Source organism: Balaenoptera musculus, chromosome 5 (assembly GCF_009873245.2).
Source record: "Balaenoptera musculus isolate JJ_BM4_2016_0621 chromosome 5, mBalMus1.pri.v3, whole genome shotgun sequence".
Lineage (NCBI taxonomy): Eukaryota > Metazoa > Chordata > Mammalia > Artiodactyla > Balaenopteridae > Balaenoptera > Balaenoptera musculus.
Window position 1 is genome coordinate 87,150,520 of NC_045789.1, and position 19,684 is coordinate 87,170,203.

Sequence of the window (19,684 nt, forward strand, 5' to 3'; positions counted from 1 at the left end):
GACATCACACGCAAAACGTGTTAATCCTTATTTCTCCTAGAATAGAAATATTCACCAATTCCAACGGTAAAAGCATTCTCAAGATAGTATTACCTAGGAACTTTGATATGACTCTTTCTAGTACATGTAGCATTTAAAATTCTAACAGTTCACAAATGCTATTAGCTGCATTTACTTGGTATATAGCATTTTCCAATTTAGGTTTCAACTACTATATAGAGTAGTGGTTTAACTCATTACTATTAATGCCAAAACAATTTAGGAAAAGTTCACTTGTTTTCTGAGTACTACTGACACAATGATTGAAACATTAAAATATTAAATAGCCTCCCCATTCACAGGGGACCTTTGTCAATAGCTAGAGTTATGTGATGAAGGAAAAATGTGAATAATGTGCTTCAGTGATAAAAATAAATTCATAAAGACGAACTCCTTAATACAATGTCACTGTATAGTGCTCACTCGACTTCTCTCCAAAGTCTTTTTAAATTCTCAAATTGCCCAGCAGTAGCTGGGTTCCATGTGAGGATGGGACGATAGGCTAGTGGTGGGCAGAGTCTGCCTAATGAGGACAATGGGAACACCAGGTCCCTACAAGGCAGGCTCCTGAGTGAGGGAGCAGCCCAATGGTGTCAAGAGACTGAATATGTACAGGGGGACTCAGCAAATTAGAAAATATATTGAAGATAACAGAGCTAGGTGTTTCATAGTCAGTGAAATGAGATACAAATAGGGAAAGAAGTTAACTAGAATTAACCAGCTAGAATTAATCCAGTAGTGTTAGACTGGTATCAATGTGAACTGGTAACAGGTATCAGTGAGAACTCGTGACTTTTAATATATAGAGAGAAGTAAATAGAGATGTGTGTGTGTGTTTTTTAACTCTGTCCACTGAGAAGGCCTGGGAATAATACCTCAGTAGCAATGAGAACACCTAGTGTGCAAATCTTGGTTTCTAAATACCACCTCAACTAAAAGCAACCAGAACTCCTTGGAGAAATGGTTGTTTCCAGGGGTAGGGCTGAGAAATAACAAAATAAGCCTGGAACATCTTTTTGTGCCAGAATATAAGGAAAGCTCAAAAAATGATAGAGACATACATATGAAAGAATAGAAAAGCCAGCTTGAAAGGCTTCCCACTAGCCATAGCTGGGACAATTTAAGCATTAAAATAATGAGAGCAACAAATCCAGGAGTCCATGCTGATATAAATGAATAAATGCTGAAGATCAATCTTCAGAACAGTTATAAGATTTTGAGATTCACTATTTTCCCAATTTCTATTTTCAAGATATGTCTGTTATCTCCCACCCTTTTCACAGGACAAGATGTTGACAATACACTGTTTAAATTTCTTCCTTATAATAAAATGCAACTAATAAATAGAAGGAATGATGGAATTTGAAAAATTACAATTTGGCAACCATCAGAGTAATAATTAATTCAGGCAAGAAACATTCACAGATGCTGAAACTAGTGGGTGAAAGTGATATGAGGAATGTGATGTTACAAAGTCTCCAAGTTTCTCTCCACACACACACAAAATATTACAAAGGGGGAAAAAAGTAACTTTACAGTTACAGAAACGGAGTAGACACTATCTTAATCAAGTGATCAAAGGTAACACCACATAAGACAAACTGACACCATGTGCCAATCAAAAGAATTTAATGAAAAGAATCATTTCTGTGACAGTCCAGCCCAAATGCCTAACAGGGATCTAATCATATGAAAACATCAAACAAACCCTAATTTAGATACAATCTACAAAATGACACTTTTGACAATTACTGGCCAAAGACATGCAAGGCAAGGAAATACTATGGAACTGTTCCAGATTAAAGAAGACTACAAACTCAGGACAACTGAATACTCTTGGATCCTTTGGCTATAAAGGTCATTATGAGGATAAAAGGCAAAATTGGAATGAGGGTCTCTGGACAAAGTGTATATGAGTTCTTTGTTCTGGTCCTGCAACTTTTCACTAAATTTGAAATTGCTTTCAATTAAAAAAACTGCATTAATAATCTTTCTTTTTCAATTATGCAGGCAGAGAGTTCTAATAATTGCTAACTTCATTACTTTTGTAGTTTGTGGTTTTCTTCAAGAAAGTATGGTAATCTTTTAACACTAACAATGATAATAGCAAATATTAGGCCCTTATTAGCTGTTAAGTATTGTTCTAAGCTCTATGTATTAACTCATTTAATCCTCAACACAATCCTCTAAGGTGGGTACTATTACTACCTACATTTTACAGATGGGGAAAGCTAAAGACAGAAAGATTAAGGTACTTGCTCAAGGGGAAAAAAATTTACTAAGTGTTACACAAAGAGCTGAATCTAGGAAGTCAAGCTCCACACTTTCTATGGAATACTGTCTCTCTAGGAAAGGACAGCTGTACCTTGGAGTTTCGCAAGATACCAGTAACTAAAAGATGAGAGACCTCAGTGATTATAAAGCCTCAGAATCCATAAAAAGTTTACTTGTTGTTCAACATTCATTTAGTACCAGGTTGAAAAGATGTAAGATCCTAAATTCATAATACTGGAAATTTCTAGTACAGATTTATGATGTTTATTTAGCAAAAAAACTAATAATAAACTACTACAAAAATATTTATGATACTTTTGAAAACTAGACTTTAAAGAAGACCAATTCTTTTCTTAACTTTGGTTGCATTCAGGAATAACCTGAAATTTAAGTAGTTTTTTTTTTTTAGGAACATCGTGACTACATTGGTTTAAAACAATAAAACATCTGAACTTTACTATTTCTCTACTGTAAAAGTAGAGCTGGAGTTGAAATAACCTTTTTTGTGTGTGTGCCTTTTCTAACTGTCTATTCAATAATTCCCAGTTATATTTCTTTGTTCTCTTGAAATTGACTTATTTCCCAGATCCAGAAGCGCTTTCCTGCTTTAACTTTTTTTTTTTTTCCAGGCCCCAGCTGTGTCAATGGGGAAGAAAGTAAATCTGCTTACTCTGGTGAAACAGTGTTGGAGACAAAACAACAAGTTATTTCCAAATAATTAAATTCAGAGTTCTACTTAAATTATAAATTGCCCTCTTATTTCTAGTCAGTAATGAGTATCTATTTTAATGGAAGTGTTGACAAACCAAAAACCATAGAAGTGACCTCTAAGTCCTGCCTAACCAATTTACTTGCAAAATAAACAAATTCTTACATTCCAGAAGACAAATACCATATCTATTCGTAATTTATCCATGTCTTCAGTCTACACAAATGCTACTAATAAAAATATTACACCAATTTGGTATTTCAGAGAATTCTGCTCCTTGCTTCCTATTAATATAAAGAAAATGAAAGACAATCACGACATCAAATTAATTTCTGAAAAAATATTATCCAAATTTTTCATTAAAAAATATAAAAAATGAAGACAGCACCGTAAACTAAATAAAACTTCCATTTCTTATAGTAATCTAAATCTCATGAAAGTATTGCTTTTCCTAGAATTGATAACAGCAAAGTACTGCCTATAACTACTTATAATTTAATAACTTTTTATAATTTCATAAAAGCGTATCTCCCTAGACAATTCTCTGGACGCCTTTATAAACTTTATATTCATTGACTCTCTAATGTTATATTTGTTCTTTTCCCTACTGAGAAGACCTCACTTGGCAAAAATTCATGAGTAACTCAAAAGATAAGAACTCTAGGACATCATGAAGACACAGCACTGCAAAAACTTTCTACATTCTTAGGCTCTTTACAGTAAAGTTACCAGTAGTTGCGAACAGTAGTTGGTATTCTTAGATATTACTTAAGTGTGATGAATACTATTTGCCTTTTGGGGGTGTTTATGTCATGTGCCAAGAATCATATATTCCCTAAACTTAACATGTATCTGGAGGGCATCACTTTCTCAAGATTTCCAAACTAACTCAGAATGACAGCACCTAGTTTTTGCCTCCTCGAATTCACTTCTTTGATCCTCCAATGATGCTTTTAAAAACACCTATGTTTCCTCTTGCACAGTATACACATGTCTGGTGATCTAGGTGAACACAGTCAGGGTTTCACTTTGTCAAAGTAAAAAGAGCTGTGCAGAGCTGAAAATTTGTAACAGCGAGGAAGATTTTGGAAAGGGTAGAAGTAGAGCAAAATTTACTGATATAGTGTCCAGCGATGAGAGTTGTATTAGCTCATTTAATTAAAATACCAAAATGGGATTTAATAAAGCATCTATATTTGGGAAATAATATACTCATCATAAAATTCAGAGTGGGAAAAAAAGAGGTATATGAGAAAATCCATTTATAGTCCAAAAATTTTGGCCTGAAAATGTCAAGAACATATCAGATTTTCTGAAGGAGTGACTATATTTTACATCTTGTGACCCATGCTGCCAGACCCCACACACCTACTTCTGGATCCAGAATAACCTTTTAAGCCTTTCTTCTACCTACTCTTGCCAAAGTCTAGTTTCTCTTGCTCATCAATCTGTTACAGCTGTTTGTCAACTAGGTACCCCTTTTCTCTCTGTCATCTTCTGAGACAAGACTCATGATCACCAGGGAAAGGGGGTCAGAAAAGGAAGTAATCAGAGGACATCGCCGCATGACCTAAGCCAGTTACTTCCTGAACTTTTTCGAACTAAAGCAGGCAGGAAAGACTCCTTTCTCTTTAGTCAAAATCCTGGGAAAAGGTAAGTTTACAACTGCCCACAGCCACAGAGTTTAGCCTCTAGGAAATGCAGTAGGAGAAAATAAAAGCAAAATCCAGAAAGAAACAGAGAAATGCAGATAACCAGGGTGGATTAAGCCCCTGACTACATACCTACACTTTCCTTAAGTTAAATATAGTTTTTAATTAATATAGATTGATTTTCTCCTACATCAATTTTTTCTCAACTGGGTCATTCCATTAATAAACACACTTTTATATATTTCCACCTTTTAAAAAATAAAAAAAAAACTGCCTTCATATCATATTTATCTTCAGGTATCACAGCCCCACTTCTCTTCTCCTCCTTTTGAAAGTCAACAATATTTACTGTCTGCACTTCCTCTTTTATCCACTCCGATCCGACGTTCACTTCCACCACTACAGTGCAACTGCTTTGTCGAGATCACCAGCAGCAACCTCAGCCTCTACTTTGCCGATCCAATGGCGGGTCTCTGTCATGATCTTACTCAAACTTCTGGAGCATCTGACACTGACTATGCCTTCTTTCTTAAAATATTTCCTTCATATACTTCAGCACTCTAGATTCTCCCAGTTCCCCTCATACCTCACTGGTCACGTCTTCTTTCTTCTTTCCAGGATCCTTCTCCTCTCAGCATTCAGTCCTTCACTTCTTTGCATCGTGATCTCCATGTTTCTCAAAGTTTTTTTTTTTTCCCATTATTGATCAGGCCCAACTGAGCCTGTTTCAACTTCTTTTTTCCCTAATTGCCTCCATCTCCAAGAAATTTTAATACCACAGATACATAAAACCTAGGGACCGTCCTTAATTCCTGTCCCCACCCCCATCAACTTCCTAAATCCAATCCAACAGCAAATCCTGCCAGCTATTCCTTCAAACTATATCTCAAATCAGACCTCTCTGCTACCTCCCTCTACCAGCTCACCGCAAGACCCTCAACAGGCCTTTTACTTCTACTCCTGCCTCTCTTCTCCAGAGTCTAATATCCACGCAGTAACTACATAATCTTTTCAAAAGATAGAACACACATCATTACTTAGCTCGAAACTCCTAAATGGAGCTAGACTTTCAGTAAGTATACTGACATTATACTTAAAATAAATCCCACATTCTTTATTAGGCCCTTCAAGGCCTTACGAGATCTGGCCCCTGTTTATCCCAGTGATCTTACTTGTCTCCTACCACTCTCCCCATTCCTTATGACCATCTAGCTACACCAGCCTTCTACAGTCCCCTAAATACTTTGAGGTCATTCCAGCCACAGAGTCTTAGCCTGGTTGATCTCTAAACCTGGAATATACTTCATCCAGACCTTCCTGTGACTCACTCTCTCTCATCACTCAGGTCTATAATCAAATATCACCTCTTTGGGAAGTTTCTCCTTGACTACGTTACTTAAATAGCCCCCACCCTACCTAGTCACCGACCATGTATTACCCTGCTTTACTTGTATCATATCACTAATCTGTTCCAGCAGTCCTGTGAGTGTGTATATATCTCCACACACACACACATGCAAACTTGTTCATTATCTGTCTTCCTAAAAGAGTGCTAACTTCAAGAAGGTAGGATATCTATTTTGCTCAATGCTCTATCCCCAAAACCCAGAATAATGCCAGTGAGTCACTTGCAATTAATAAAATCATTGATGACAGAGTATCCTTACAACAAATTTCCCATTACTTGAAGTAATTTGAGTCTCTCTCTTTATCGTCTGCCACTAAAAAAAGACTTATTAAGACATATAAACTGCTCAAACTTTAAAATAAAGCTCTGTAGTAAAAAAAAAAAGAAGACAGTATACTGTAATTTCAAGCCAATCAACAAAGCATGTTGAACAATCAGTTATGCACAGTAATTTATTAAGCGTTTAGTTTTGTGATAAATTCAGCCTCCAGTACTTAATATAGTGCAGGTTCCATTAGAAACTAGAGTGATTACTTTTGGGGCATTCCTGAAAAACACTCAAAGAATCTAGACATAGTCCTAAAACATATATCCACTAACTTAAAACTTAACCTTCCCTTTTTCAAAAGCTTCCAATAACACATCTAAAAGAATGCAGTCTAAAGTCATGGTCAGATTCATGCAATTGAGCATGCTCATTAAAAACAGATGACAGAAATTTAAACAACTACCAAAGCAGATCAATCTTCAACTATCTCACACTGCAATCTGGGATATGCTTACCTTTGCTAAGGTCACAGGCTCTGGATCAGTGGGTATGCAGCTAGCACACAGAAACCTATTATTATTCATTGTAGTAGAGCTGTAGCACTATCATTAAAATTCTGCCACAAAATATTTGGTACTGGTCAAAACATGGAAAATAAGGATGTTAGAATTCTATATTCTTACAATATATAATTCAGAAACCAAACAAACAAATAAGCATATGTAAAGGGTAAAGAATTTCTTGGGCCTCCCCTCTCTAATCACTCACCCTCCCATTTCCCCTTTTCCTAGCCCACCTCTATCCCCTTCCAAAAAGTTCAAGGCATTGTTTTAAAAGAACTGTCACTCAAATTCTTCACGGGAAGTAAATTCTGCGAAGGATTTGAAAATGGCTAGCGATAGTGCCATCTAGCAATGAAGAATTATTCTGTCAACTAGTTTCTTGCCTGTCTTAGCTTAAATTCATTTTTTATTAACCTAACAATATCTTTTCAATCCATAAACCAACATAATTATCCATGAAGAAAATAAATACTGACATTTATTACATTAAGATGTAATAAGGTGTAATCCCAACTTCCAACTCTTATACACAGTGGTAGTACTTTTTGAACAAAATCCTTGCTGAAATGAAATTTTTTTTAAATGTTCAATTTTTTAAAATGTCAGTAGAGTACTTCCCTTTTTCTTTAAGCATAATCAGATCTACCAGTTCTTAAGAAAACCCTTTACTTGATCATACTACCTATTTGTAACTACCATTCAATTTCCTCCATTTTCTTGCCTACCCCTTAAATAGGGGGTTACCCATATATCTACTTCCTATCTACTCATTCTCTTAAATCATTTTTTATTGTGGCAAAATACACATAACATAAAATTTACCATCTTAACCATTTTTAAGTGTATAGTTCAATGGTATTAAGTATTCATATTGTTGTGCAACCATCACCACCAACCAACTCTACAACTCTCTTCATCTTGCAAAATGGAAACTCTGTACCAATTAACCAATAATTCCCCATTCCCCTCCCCCTAGCCCCCGGCAACCACTATTCTACTGTCTCTATGATTTTGACTACTCTAGGTATCTCATATAAGCAGAATCATACTGTATTTGCCTTTTTGTGACTGACTTATTTCACTTAGCATAATGTCTTCAAGGTTCATCCATGTTCTAACATATGTCAGAATTTCCTTACTTTTTAAGACTGAATAATACTCCATTGTATACCACATTTTGTTTATCCATGTATCTGTTGATGGACATTTGGGTTGCTTCCACTTAAATCTTTTTTAAGATTTATTCCATGTGTATATGTGAGTCAATTCCCCATACCAATGTTTAAAGTGATATCCTGTAGGTTAATGATTTTCTTCTTGTCATATCTAATGGCTTTTTTCCAACACATTGTATTTCTCTATTTAGCGCTACTGGCCACTTTTCATCTCTCCTCTCTCTATCCCCCGGGGAGAGAGACAGAGAGAGAGAGAGAAGAAATGACTTAGATTCATAATGACAAAGATTCATAGAATATAAAGAGAATAAAACATGAAGGATGTCAATGGGCCAGAGAAATAAAACCAAACTAAAAGCATGCACAAAATATAAATGAGGTCCTTAATAAAAGCTACAAAAAGTAGACAAAGAAGGAAATAAAATCAGTCACAGGGTTCACAAGGTAAGCACAAATCATCCCCTCAGGAATACGACTATTCTTATTACAGAGAACTAAAAAAAGATTCTTCATGAGGGCTCTCAGCAGATACTTTGCAATATGGTGGACTATGCCCTCAACTATACAACCATCCGTCACTTCCTGAAAACTCTCCTCTATAGACTTTCAAGAAAGTGCACCTTCCTGATTCACCTCCCATGTCTCTGATGGCCATTATTTATTTCATTAGTTAATCCTTTGCTTTTGTCTTATTAGCAGTATTCCCAAGGGGCTATTCTCTTTCCTTTTCCTTCTCTTAGTGAACTCTTAATTCATATAACTCTAACTATGTTACCTTTATATGTGAGCGAATCACAACTCCATATCGTTATTTCTGTTTTAGAACATAGCCTTTAAGCAGCCATAAGCTCCTAGTGATAAACACCTGTTTTATACTTCTTTTTTTTTTTTTTAGCTATTACCTGGTAAGGAAAGAAAACTGATGATGGAAATAAAAACTTAATTTCCTTCAATGCAACTGACATTTGCTGTTTCATTTTGTTAGACTGATCTAGACTCTTAGTATTCAACTAATAACTTAAGTAAGCAGCTGATTTTAAACACTTTGAATCAAAAGTATCTAAATGTCCACCATTTTCAACACCTCGGAAGAACTCACACTGATGCAAAGAGAAAGAGAAACAGAAGACTGGCCAAATGTTAGAGGAATGCTTATTAAGGACCTCTTATTTAAGAGCACCTTAACCAGATGAGAAAGTTAGACAATAAACATTATTTGTACTTTGTACCCTATCTGAATACATAACCATCCACAGAGTGAAAAGATTTTTAAGACATAATATAAACACTATGTGATTTATCCTATGTTTTAATCATACATTCCCTCTGAGACATATTTATATATGTAATATAACAGATTATGTGTATACATTATGTTTCAGAATTATAGAAATGAATTTTTAGAAATAAGTCATATTCAAATCGAAATGGTTATCTAGTATCTGTGAAATCTTTATTTTCATTGTAATTTGCATTATTTCTATTACAGTTGCTTCTAAATTGCTAAGTAATATTCAGGGGAATTGAAAAAAAGACCCAAGTAAGCATAAAATTTGTTTGAGAAAAGATTTTTGTAAAACTGACCATCTTTGAAGAGGAAAATATTATTACCAACGAACAAGTTCTTCATCCAAAAGAGCAGGAACAAAATATTTGTTCCACCTAAAGCAGAATTTGATATAGTGAATCTCCCGCAATAACATATATTTTAACAACCAGAACTTGAACCAGAGTCCTCCTACCCACCCCCTTGCCAAGCCAAGGATTAGTAAAGCAAAATTTAACACACATCCATGTGGAACTGGTTCCCAGTTGGTGGGGTAAGGGAGGAAAGAACAGTAAGATGTTCAAGAAAGCCTATTGTTTTCTAGATAGTCCATCACAGTGAAAAGTGGACAGCCCTCATTTTTACCTTCTGCAGAAGGTTCTGTTACTGTACTCCAAACTTGAGGTATCGCTTGAGTCTGTGAACACAGCAGAGGAGAAATGTAGAATAATTCAGGTATATAGAAAACCATAAGGCAAATTCACAAACAATTTTAGAATAGTACTTCCTTAAATTATAAGAAAAGCATCATCATATGATGCATATATAAAAGTTGGGTTTTTGTTATTTGAGAAAAAATGGAGGCTCACAATGTATCTAATTCATGTGTCCACACAGAATAGAAATTGTCAAGTTTTCTAAAGCCCAAAGTACAGAGAGATGTAACAGGCAGTCGGTCTCTGCATCCTATTCTGAGAGGTGGTCTCTATTTCAGAACAAAACCAAGAAAGAACTACAAAGGAAGACAGAGCTATCTCAAAGTCAAATATCTTCTATAGATTAAAAAGTCATAATTAATCCCAGCAAATCAGTACATGCAATGACCCTAAGTCTCCAAAAGTCAAGTATCCTGAAGTAAAAGAGGAAGAGTGCCAACAATAAAAGAGAAAGAGAAAGAGAAAAGAAGACAACTAAACTAATAAAAACCAAAACAGTCCTGATGAAGAGATCTGAAATTAAGGGTACAGAGAGACCGAAATACTAACATAGAATAAGATTAAGAAAGATTACCAATTTATTGTGAGTGCTCTGAATTCATTTGGATAATTATATAATAAAAAGAAAGCTATTTGATAATAAAGGAATAAAAACACACTTTATACAAAGTCCAAAAATCAATCCTGATTAATATAAAGCAGTGTTTGCAAAATGATCAATTTACCAACTGATCAAGTAATATTTATGCTACTCTTATAGAAAAAAACCCATGTTAACACACTTAAATGTTGGTTGATAGAATAAATGAACAATACGTTCGTGTCACCTACTCTCTACATAAAAGAAACTTTGACAAAAAAGACTTTTGTTAGTGGTGCAAATAATGACATCTGTCATTCTGAAACCAGACTCTACCTCAAGGACAGGCCTTCCCTTGTATAAACCACTTTCTGTGGACAATGAAAACCCAGTACCTCTATAGATAGCTAACAACTGCTTCTCCTAGAACTAAAAGTATTGTATAAAAGTTGAAAAGTGTTAAACATCTGGGCTAATAAAACAGCATAAGCATTTGAAGCATACTAAGTGCCTTGTGTTTTTAAAATGTGCTATATTAATTACAAGTATCCTGAAAGCTATAAATCCAGTAGAGTCCTTCCCAGGGAAGGGTGACAAAAGATGAAAAAAGTAAATGTCCCTTTATACGCAACTAACTCCTCTGGCCTTACCTGACTTCTGCAGGCAGACTAACATACTTCTTTTTCTATTAACCCACAGTGCCTAGTACCTATCTTGATTACAGATAGTATCACATCCATTAATTACTTGTCAACAGAACTTTCTCCAGTAATGGATGACAGGCAGGTGGAGGACAGAAAACATATTCTTCAGCTGTGTATCTTCAGTATCTGTGTATCTTCATTCTTCCCACTCAAATCCACATTACATTAAAATCAAAGCTGATTTTCCTGCCTATAGTGAATTCATCATCCTATAACTCTTTCATATTATATGACTTTCTAAAACAAGAAGCTGTAATAGCTTCTAATATTTAGTGCAAGGATGATAAAAATGTTACAATATACTACACCACCTCCCACATACACAGTAAATATTGCCAATCAGTAATTTCTACAGTAATATCCTTCTTTGCTACTGAGACCAGGCACAGACCAAGCATCCTTAATACAGTCCTCCAGGCAATCACTATTGTTTGGTAAGCACTGGTGTATCAGTGGAATCTTACTTGTCATTCTTAAAGCAGTTCATCAGACTTAAACATCAAGGCTCACTAGTCTCGTCTCCCTGTCTAACCTTATTTTCTACTATTCCCCAACTCAGAAATATTAGTCTCCAACATCCCCCCCCATGTGCCACCTTCACACTTGCCTTACAAAAACAGTAACAACGGATAGTCATTGAGCGCTTGCTATGTAGTAGGCACTAGTCTAAGCACTTTACATGTACAAATTCATTTCATCCTCAACACTCTGATGTGGTAGACAACCTTTACCCCTAACAGATGACAAAACCAAGACACAGAAAGGTTAAGCACTACATGTTAATAGCAAAAGACAAATATTAAAACAATGATTTATTCTTATCTCGTATACTAAAAAATTACATTTCTGACTTGTAAACTGTGCTGATTTGAGGGATTTAGGACTAAAGTGTGGAATTACACCTATTCATTTACTCATTTTAATGTGCTAACCTGTATGTATATCCCTCTCTCTTTCTCACTTCTAAGAAAATTTTCTCTCTTTCAAAATCTTGCTGAAGAGTCATCTCCCTAATGAAGACTTCCTCATAATAAATCTATTCATTCTCTTAAACTCCCACAATAGAACCATTGACCTAGTATTTAATCAAACGTTCCTGTACTGTTATTTAACACTTCATCTGTGCACATGTAACAATATCGTAAACTCCTGGAAAAACAAGGCCTTATCTTATACTTACTTGTTCAAGTGAGTATCAGTCACCATAGTGACTGCTATGCCTACTACTGTACACAACATACAATATTGTGTTGATGGACGCCACAAAGATAATGGCTACCTTATTATCTATAAGGTCTACATTTTGAGTTACTCTGCTGATAATGTCAAACAATGTGCACTGATCCTTTTACATTTTTCTTCATTCCAGTCTCATTGTAACCAACAGCATACACATGAAAGAGCTGGTAGATTTTATCAACATTTATACTTTCACACCCAGAAGAAAATCCTTATGAATATCAAGGATCTATACAAAGGAAATAGTTATAATCCTCCTTACTTTTAGAAATTTAACACCCATAGTCAGGAATTCTTTTCCTTTATATTTCCTTTATGTAACATTTACATTTTTGCTTTCCTAAACAGAAAGAAAACACTCTTGGTCATTTATCTCTAGCTAGGCTTTATATACACTTCAAAACATCCATCATTAAAGGCCAACATCTTTCATTCTCTCAGACAATTTCAGTTCCTTTAAATTTCTAATCAAAAAACAATAATAATAATAATAAACCTTCAGCAAATTTTCCAGATGTCTATTCAATCTGTAAAGCCCAAAATTACACAATGACCTTAGGTAAGATAAGACCCGTGCTGAACAGGATGGAAAGATTACCTCATGAGTGTCACATGTTAAAATAACTATTTAACCCAATGAGCTATCATTTTTAAAAACAGTACATTACTTAATCAGTTTTTTTATCTACTATGGTCCCTAGATCTTATACATAACCAATAATTTTCTACCTATATTTTCCTTCATTAGGTAGCTGGCTACTATTTAACTGCTCATTCATTAATTTTAACAACTGATCCAGTTTATCAAAATCTGTCTGAAATCTAATACTAGTTTTTTAAATAGCTTTCATTTGTATTGGACTGTTGCCATGTGCAAACTAACCAAGCATTCTCTACACACACACAAAAAGTACATTCAGGTCATGCTGAAATTTTTCTATATGAGATCAGTATCAATTTCTGAGGAACACAACTTTACTTTTTCCCCACTGACAATATTCCATAAAGATCTCAGGTACATTTTACAAACCAGAGAATTGCACACTACAATGGTGAGTATGTAGTCTAATATAGCTATTCATTTTATTGATGAATATTAAGAGACTGAATCAAAAACCTTACAAAACTTTAAATAGAGCTGAACATTTTAGTTCGTTCAGCATTATTACAAAGGTAAGTAAGTCAACACTTACTTAGTGCCTATCAGGTGTTGCCAGGAATTATGCCAGGCACTTTTACTACATTACTCATTTAAATCACACAAGAATTGCATTTTACAAGTGAATTTTTAAATGTGCCAAATGTCTTAATGTTCATAAACAGAAGGGCCAGGATTTAAATTTGTACAGCTTGAAAGCCCACACACCTCCTTTAGTATGCTACCTCAACTTCCATTTCTAGCAAATTTTCAGGTAACTGAAGGAGGAGCTATATGGGGGCTACCATTTATGGTCTATCTCCTTATCCCCTTCCAGAACTCCTGGTCAACCCTCACAGCCTACCGCAAATACCATCTTCTGTGTATAATCCTATCAGAGAGTTCATTAGTCCTTCCAGTGAGCTACCTCATATCTTACACTTACTTCTAGTATTATACATTTCACCACATGTTGTAATTATTTGTTTACTCTGTTTTTCCCATTCAGCTACTTACTCCTTATAGCCCAGAGACGCATTTAACTCATCTTTAGTACCCAGGATCCAATGCCTGCTTAGCACATAATACATACAACCAATTATGCTTCATTGCTACTGTAACATGAATTAGCTTACATGTAACTGGTAAAAAGGAATCATGTTAATATAATGTAAAAGTCACATCATTTCACACGTGATCATTTTACACCACCAAGTAACAGCAAATGGATACAAAGTATGAAGAACACCAGAAAAACAAAGCTATGAACACGATGTCTGCTCACCATTCCTTCTTCCTTTTAGCTCAGTCTGGCCACAGGCTCTCAGAAATGCTTGTTGCTCAGTTCTCATCTTTGTGCACATTGCCCTTGTCTTCATAATTTAGCAACTTCAACCCTACCTAATACCTCCTTTTAATAAGTTATCTTTAATTATTTTGTAAGGTAAAGTCCTATATCTACTATAGTATTTACTGATTAGGAATTTAACACGTCTTTTTTACCTGTATTTTTATTAGTACTGTTAGTGCTCTGATTACAACGTTGCATAGGTTTTCAGTAGTCTGCTCCAACCCCGATTTTTCCCATAAATTCTAATTTTTAAGTTCATAATTGTGCAAAGCATAAGTTTTCCAGGAATGCATATATTTCATTATGGCAGAAATGCCTGTACTCAAAGTATGAACTGAATTACTGAGAATCCAATGCTCATGGGGCACTATACACTCATTCATTCAATTCATTAGACAAATCTTTACTGAAAATCAAAGTAAATAAGGCACTGCTCCAGGCACTGAAGACACAACAATGACAGGCAAAGTATGACTGTATGTTTGTGTGTGTATGCATGTGTGTGCATATGTGTGTGTATGTACCTATATTCATATTCAACTAAACAACCTTAAATTACATATTATTGCATTCTAATCTCTTTATCAACAATTTCCAAACCTTTTCAGAAGAATTACTTTTTGTTTCCCAAGAGAAATCTTAAACAGAAACAGAATATACCAGATAAAAGCAGAACTCTACACATTTAGCATGCCCTGTCCCTGAGATACCTCCAGGAAACCTGGGGCTTGTCAGGCTATGACTTAAAAACCACTGATCTAACAACAATGCTCTGCCTTTTTACATGAAGCCTGTAATAAATAAAAAGACTATGACATGGTAAAATCAACTGAGAAAAATAACACTGAGAAAATCAATCAGGTTACCATAAAGCTTCTAGCAGAGGTTTATTTTGCTCAACTCCTCTCTCTTCCCTCCCATGCAGCTGTTTTAGTAGGAGCCCTAAAACACTTCCTCCCAAGCCCTAATCCCCTAAGAAGGTTATGTGAGAGACTGGGGTTTGGAGAATAGGAAGCATAGAGCAGATAATTTAGGCCAACTCTTTGAAGACTTAGGGGGAAATCTTCTCACCACCATAATGGTAAAATCTTAGGGGGTGGAAATTAAGGTGAAAGCCTAGGAAAAAAGATTTAAGAAGCTATTCAACTTGAAAAGACCTTAAGCTGAAAACAAACAATCTCATAGATCACAAAAGATCCCACAAAACTCACTAGGGTGGGAAATCAAAATGGGGTTTAAGGACAGAATCCCCTTGAATTTGGGACACAGTAATAAACAAAATAGACAAAGACACCCCCAACCCTGCTTTCTGAGGCTAACATTTTCAGGGGTAGGGGACAGAAGGCAGACAAACATAACAAATAAGTCAATTATATTATAACTTAGAAGCTGATTCCTGACATGGGGAAAAGAAAGTGTGAAGCTAAGTAAGAGGGATCAAGAAGGGTGCCAAACGACAAAGAGGGTGTCGGGGGGGGACGTGGTTTGCAATTTGCAATTTTAAATAGAGTGGTCAGGGTAGGCCTCAAGGAGAGAAGAGCCTAAAAAAGAGGTAACGAGTTAGCCAGGAGGACATCTGCATTCCTGCAGCAAGGAGTCCATCTGGGCAGAGCACACTGAGTGAGAGAAATGGAAAAGACAGAAAACGGAAGAGAGGAGGGCGCAGGAGAGGACAGATCATGTAGAGACTTACAGATCTTTGTAAAGATTTTAACTTTTACTCTGAGCCATTACAGGGTACTGAGCAAATTTGATTTATATCTTAAATAGATTACTCTGCTAAGTGAAGAACAAATTTCAAAAGAGCACAAGTATACAGAAGGAGACCCTCAGGCAGCTACCACAATTATCCAGGAAAGGGATGGGGGCTGAACCAGGGTGGTAGCACAACAGGTGGTGAGAAGTGGTCAAATCTTTTTTTTCCTTCATTCAAACGTAGTTAGTTTTGTGGGCTCCATTCAGCTTACCACAAACTCCAAATATAAAACATACTAGTGGCAATAGACTCCATTGGATCTCCAAGTCCTTTACTAATATCTACATATTGCTGAGATATCTCATATAAATAGTCTTACTGAGTTTTTGACCATTCTAGCACTTTCCCCCATGAAACTTATACTCATTTATTCCTATTCCTACCCAAGTTCATATTACTTTAAAATAATATGGGGAAGGGAAATGGAGAGGTTTTTTTTAAGTCTATGTATCTTTCATTAAAGTCAGTGGTATTTTTTTTCCTTCTTTCTTTTTCTTCTTCCCAGAGTATTTCATCAGATGCCTCTTTTAGAAAGTGAAAACAAAAACATAAGAACACCTTTGTTTTTTTTAATTTTTATTGAAGTATAGTTGATTTACAATGTTGTGTTAGTTTCATGTGTAGAGCAAAGTGAATCAGTTTTACATATACATATATCCACTCTTTTTTAGATTCTTTTCCCATATAGGTCATTACAGAGTACTGAGTAGAGTTCCCTGTGCTACACAGTAGGTCCTTATTAGTTATCTATTTTATACATAGTAGTGTGTATGTGTCAAACCCAATCTCCCAATTTATCCCTCCCCTCCCAAGCAAACCTTCTTCTATATTAATAAAAATACTGAGTTGATGGAATAGTTTCCTGTATTTTCTCATTTCCAAATGTTACCACTGACAGTCTAGTAAACTTTGTTATTTTTTCATACTCCTACTTGGTAATCTGTCCCAGATTCTTTTTAATTTCATTTCACTATTCAAACTGGCAGAGGAAAATATATGCTACAATATAATTGCCTGACTTTGACAAAAGAATGAAACATTAGGAAAAAGACATTTTGTTTGACACTGTTACTAAAAAAAGAAAAAGAAAAAAAACTTAACAGACCTTTTTTTTTTATGTAGCTTTCTACAATTGGGGATCAAGTTGAGGTTTTAGGCCATACACTTTCTGCCCTAAAAAATTACTATCCGTAAGACAGCTTGAGGACTTAAGGGTAGAAAAAGGAATAAAATATAAATTATACAACTGTATCATGCAGTCTTTATCATCAGCAGACTTTGCCTTCTAAAGATTTTAGGAACTGTTCTCCATAATTAAAAAAAAAAACTTTGGTGGGGCCTCCTTGGTGGCACAATGGTTAAGAATCCGCCTGCCAATGCAGAGGACACGGGTTTGAGCCCTGGTCTGGGAAGATCCCACATGCCGCAGAGCAACTAAGCCCGTGCACTACAACTACTGAGCCCGCGTGCCACAACTACTGAAGCCCGTGAGCCTAGAGCCTGTGCTGCACAACAAGAGAAACCACTGCAGTGAGAAGCCCGCACACCACAACGAAGAGTAGCCCCTGCTTGCCGCAACTAGAAAAAGCCCACGCGCAGCAACGAAGACCCAACACAGCCAAAAATAAATAAATAAAATAAATTTTAAAAAAAAATTAAACTTTGGGATCCACATGTTGATTTGACAAACCTTTTATAATAATGCCATTTAACAGATGAAACAATGCTCTACAACTTTAAGCTCTCAGACATGCGTTACCTTATTTATTCTAGTATAAGGTATCAAATTAACTGAAAACAGGCTGACCTTTAATAAATCCTAAGAAAAATTAAAATCATATTTCAAAATAAAAAATGGAACAATTATTTACTAAAATATAAATATCCTCATAGAAATGTTATTTTGATTTGTTTGTAAATCATATGCAATTAATGAGCTCAGAAAAGCAGCTCAGGGATTCAGATCACTAAAACAGTCCTACCTTCTGATGTTTTCCATCGTTTCCATAAATCCTCAACAGTTATATGCTTGTCTTCTCTGTGCAGATGGCTGTGTTTATTAGTAGCATCTTTATATTTCATATCTTCTCTGATAAACTATAAAAGAGAAAACACTAAGTTAGGTATACTTAAATTCACTATTTTATTCTCTATAAACAGAAAAAAGTAAAATGTGAAATACAGCAGCTGGTAATTTTCTGATCATAACTGGTGCATTTTTGGTATTTTATACTCACATTATTCTTAAATGTTTATAAAATTTATTTAATGAGATGTCTTCTAATCATAACAGCAGCAGCAATAAAAGTACTTATTTAACTCATTATTTATCAGGTCCTATTGCACATTATATAATAAATATATCATATCTGCACACACACACAGTCATTTAACTTCATGACAGTTCTATAAGGAAAGTATTACGTATTACCATTTTATAGATAAGAAAACCAAGGCCCAAAGAGGTTAAGTAATTTGCCTAAGGTTGAAAAAATAATGAATGTCAGAGCTGAGATTCCAACCCAAGCAGTTTGGGTTACGCTCAACAGCATAATGTACTGCCTCAATATTATACATTTTTACCAAATACTTAGTGACAGGGGTATTTCAGAACACACTAAATACTAACCTCAATTACTGCATCATATTTCTATTTTCTACCTTTTAAGTCATTACTTATAGTTGAAAGACATAATTACAGTGTTTAGAACTAAAGTATTTACAAAACTGAAGTAGATCCTCTATTAATCTTACTTTAAAGTATATACAGAGAGAAAACACTAAAAATTTTCTTTGCTAAAAACCAACCTACTCTGTATTGCTTCATTATATAAAATTCTCCAACTGCCCTTCACTGTCTAGCAAATAAAAAGCAAACTTTTTATGAATTACATACCATTTCCCAATCTTGTCCCTGACAATCTTTTAGGCCTTAACTCTTGACACTTTCCCCATATCAACCCAATACTCTAATTATATAAAACTAATAGTTTTTATAAATTATTATGCTTTTTCTACCTCAATATTTCTGATCCTTCTTGCTTTGGTATTGTTTTACTCGGTAACTTTATTAATTTTTTTTCTGATTCCAAAATTATAAGATCATACAAAAGCTTATTTCAGAAATCCATAATGCAAAAAGTAGAAATCTCTTAGAGCTCCAAACCCTAGAGGCATATTTTTCTGACTTTTATATACTGACAATGAACATCACCCTCAAACAAAAGACCAAATTTTACTTTTGAGTAGAGCTGTTCTCTACTGAAACTAAAAAAGAAAAATTTAATAGCTGTAGAGAAATATAGAGAAAATCATTTCACTTTTCTAAGCGAAATAACCTTGGGTA

The 19,684-nt window shown here is 35.0% G+C and overlaps 1 protein-coding gene across 2 annotated transcripts in view; it reads right to left on the minus strand.

Moving 5' to 3' along the window:
* STIM2 (stromal interaction molecule 2) overlaps positions 1 to 19,684 on the minus strand; it is a 162,440-nt gene that overhangs the window by 42,612 nt on the left and 100,144 nt on the right. For both annotated transcript variants that reach the window (XM_036853686.1, XM_036853687.1), the window contains exon 3: positions 18,321 to 18,435. In XM_036853686.1, coding sequence (XP_036709581.1) covers positions 18,321 to 18,435 — 115 coding nt within the window. The remainder of the gene's footprint in view (positions 1 to 18,320; positions 18,436 to 19,684) is intronic.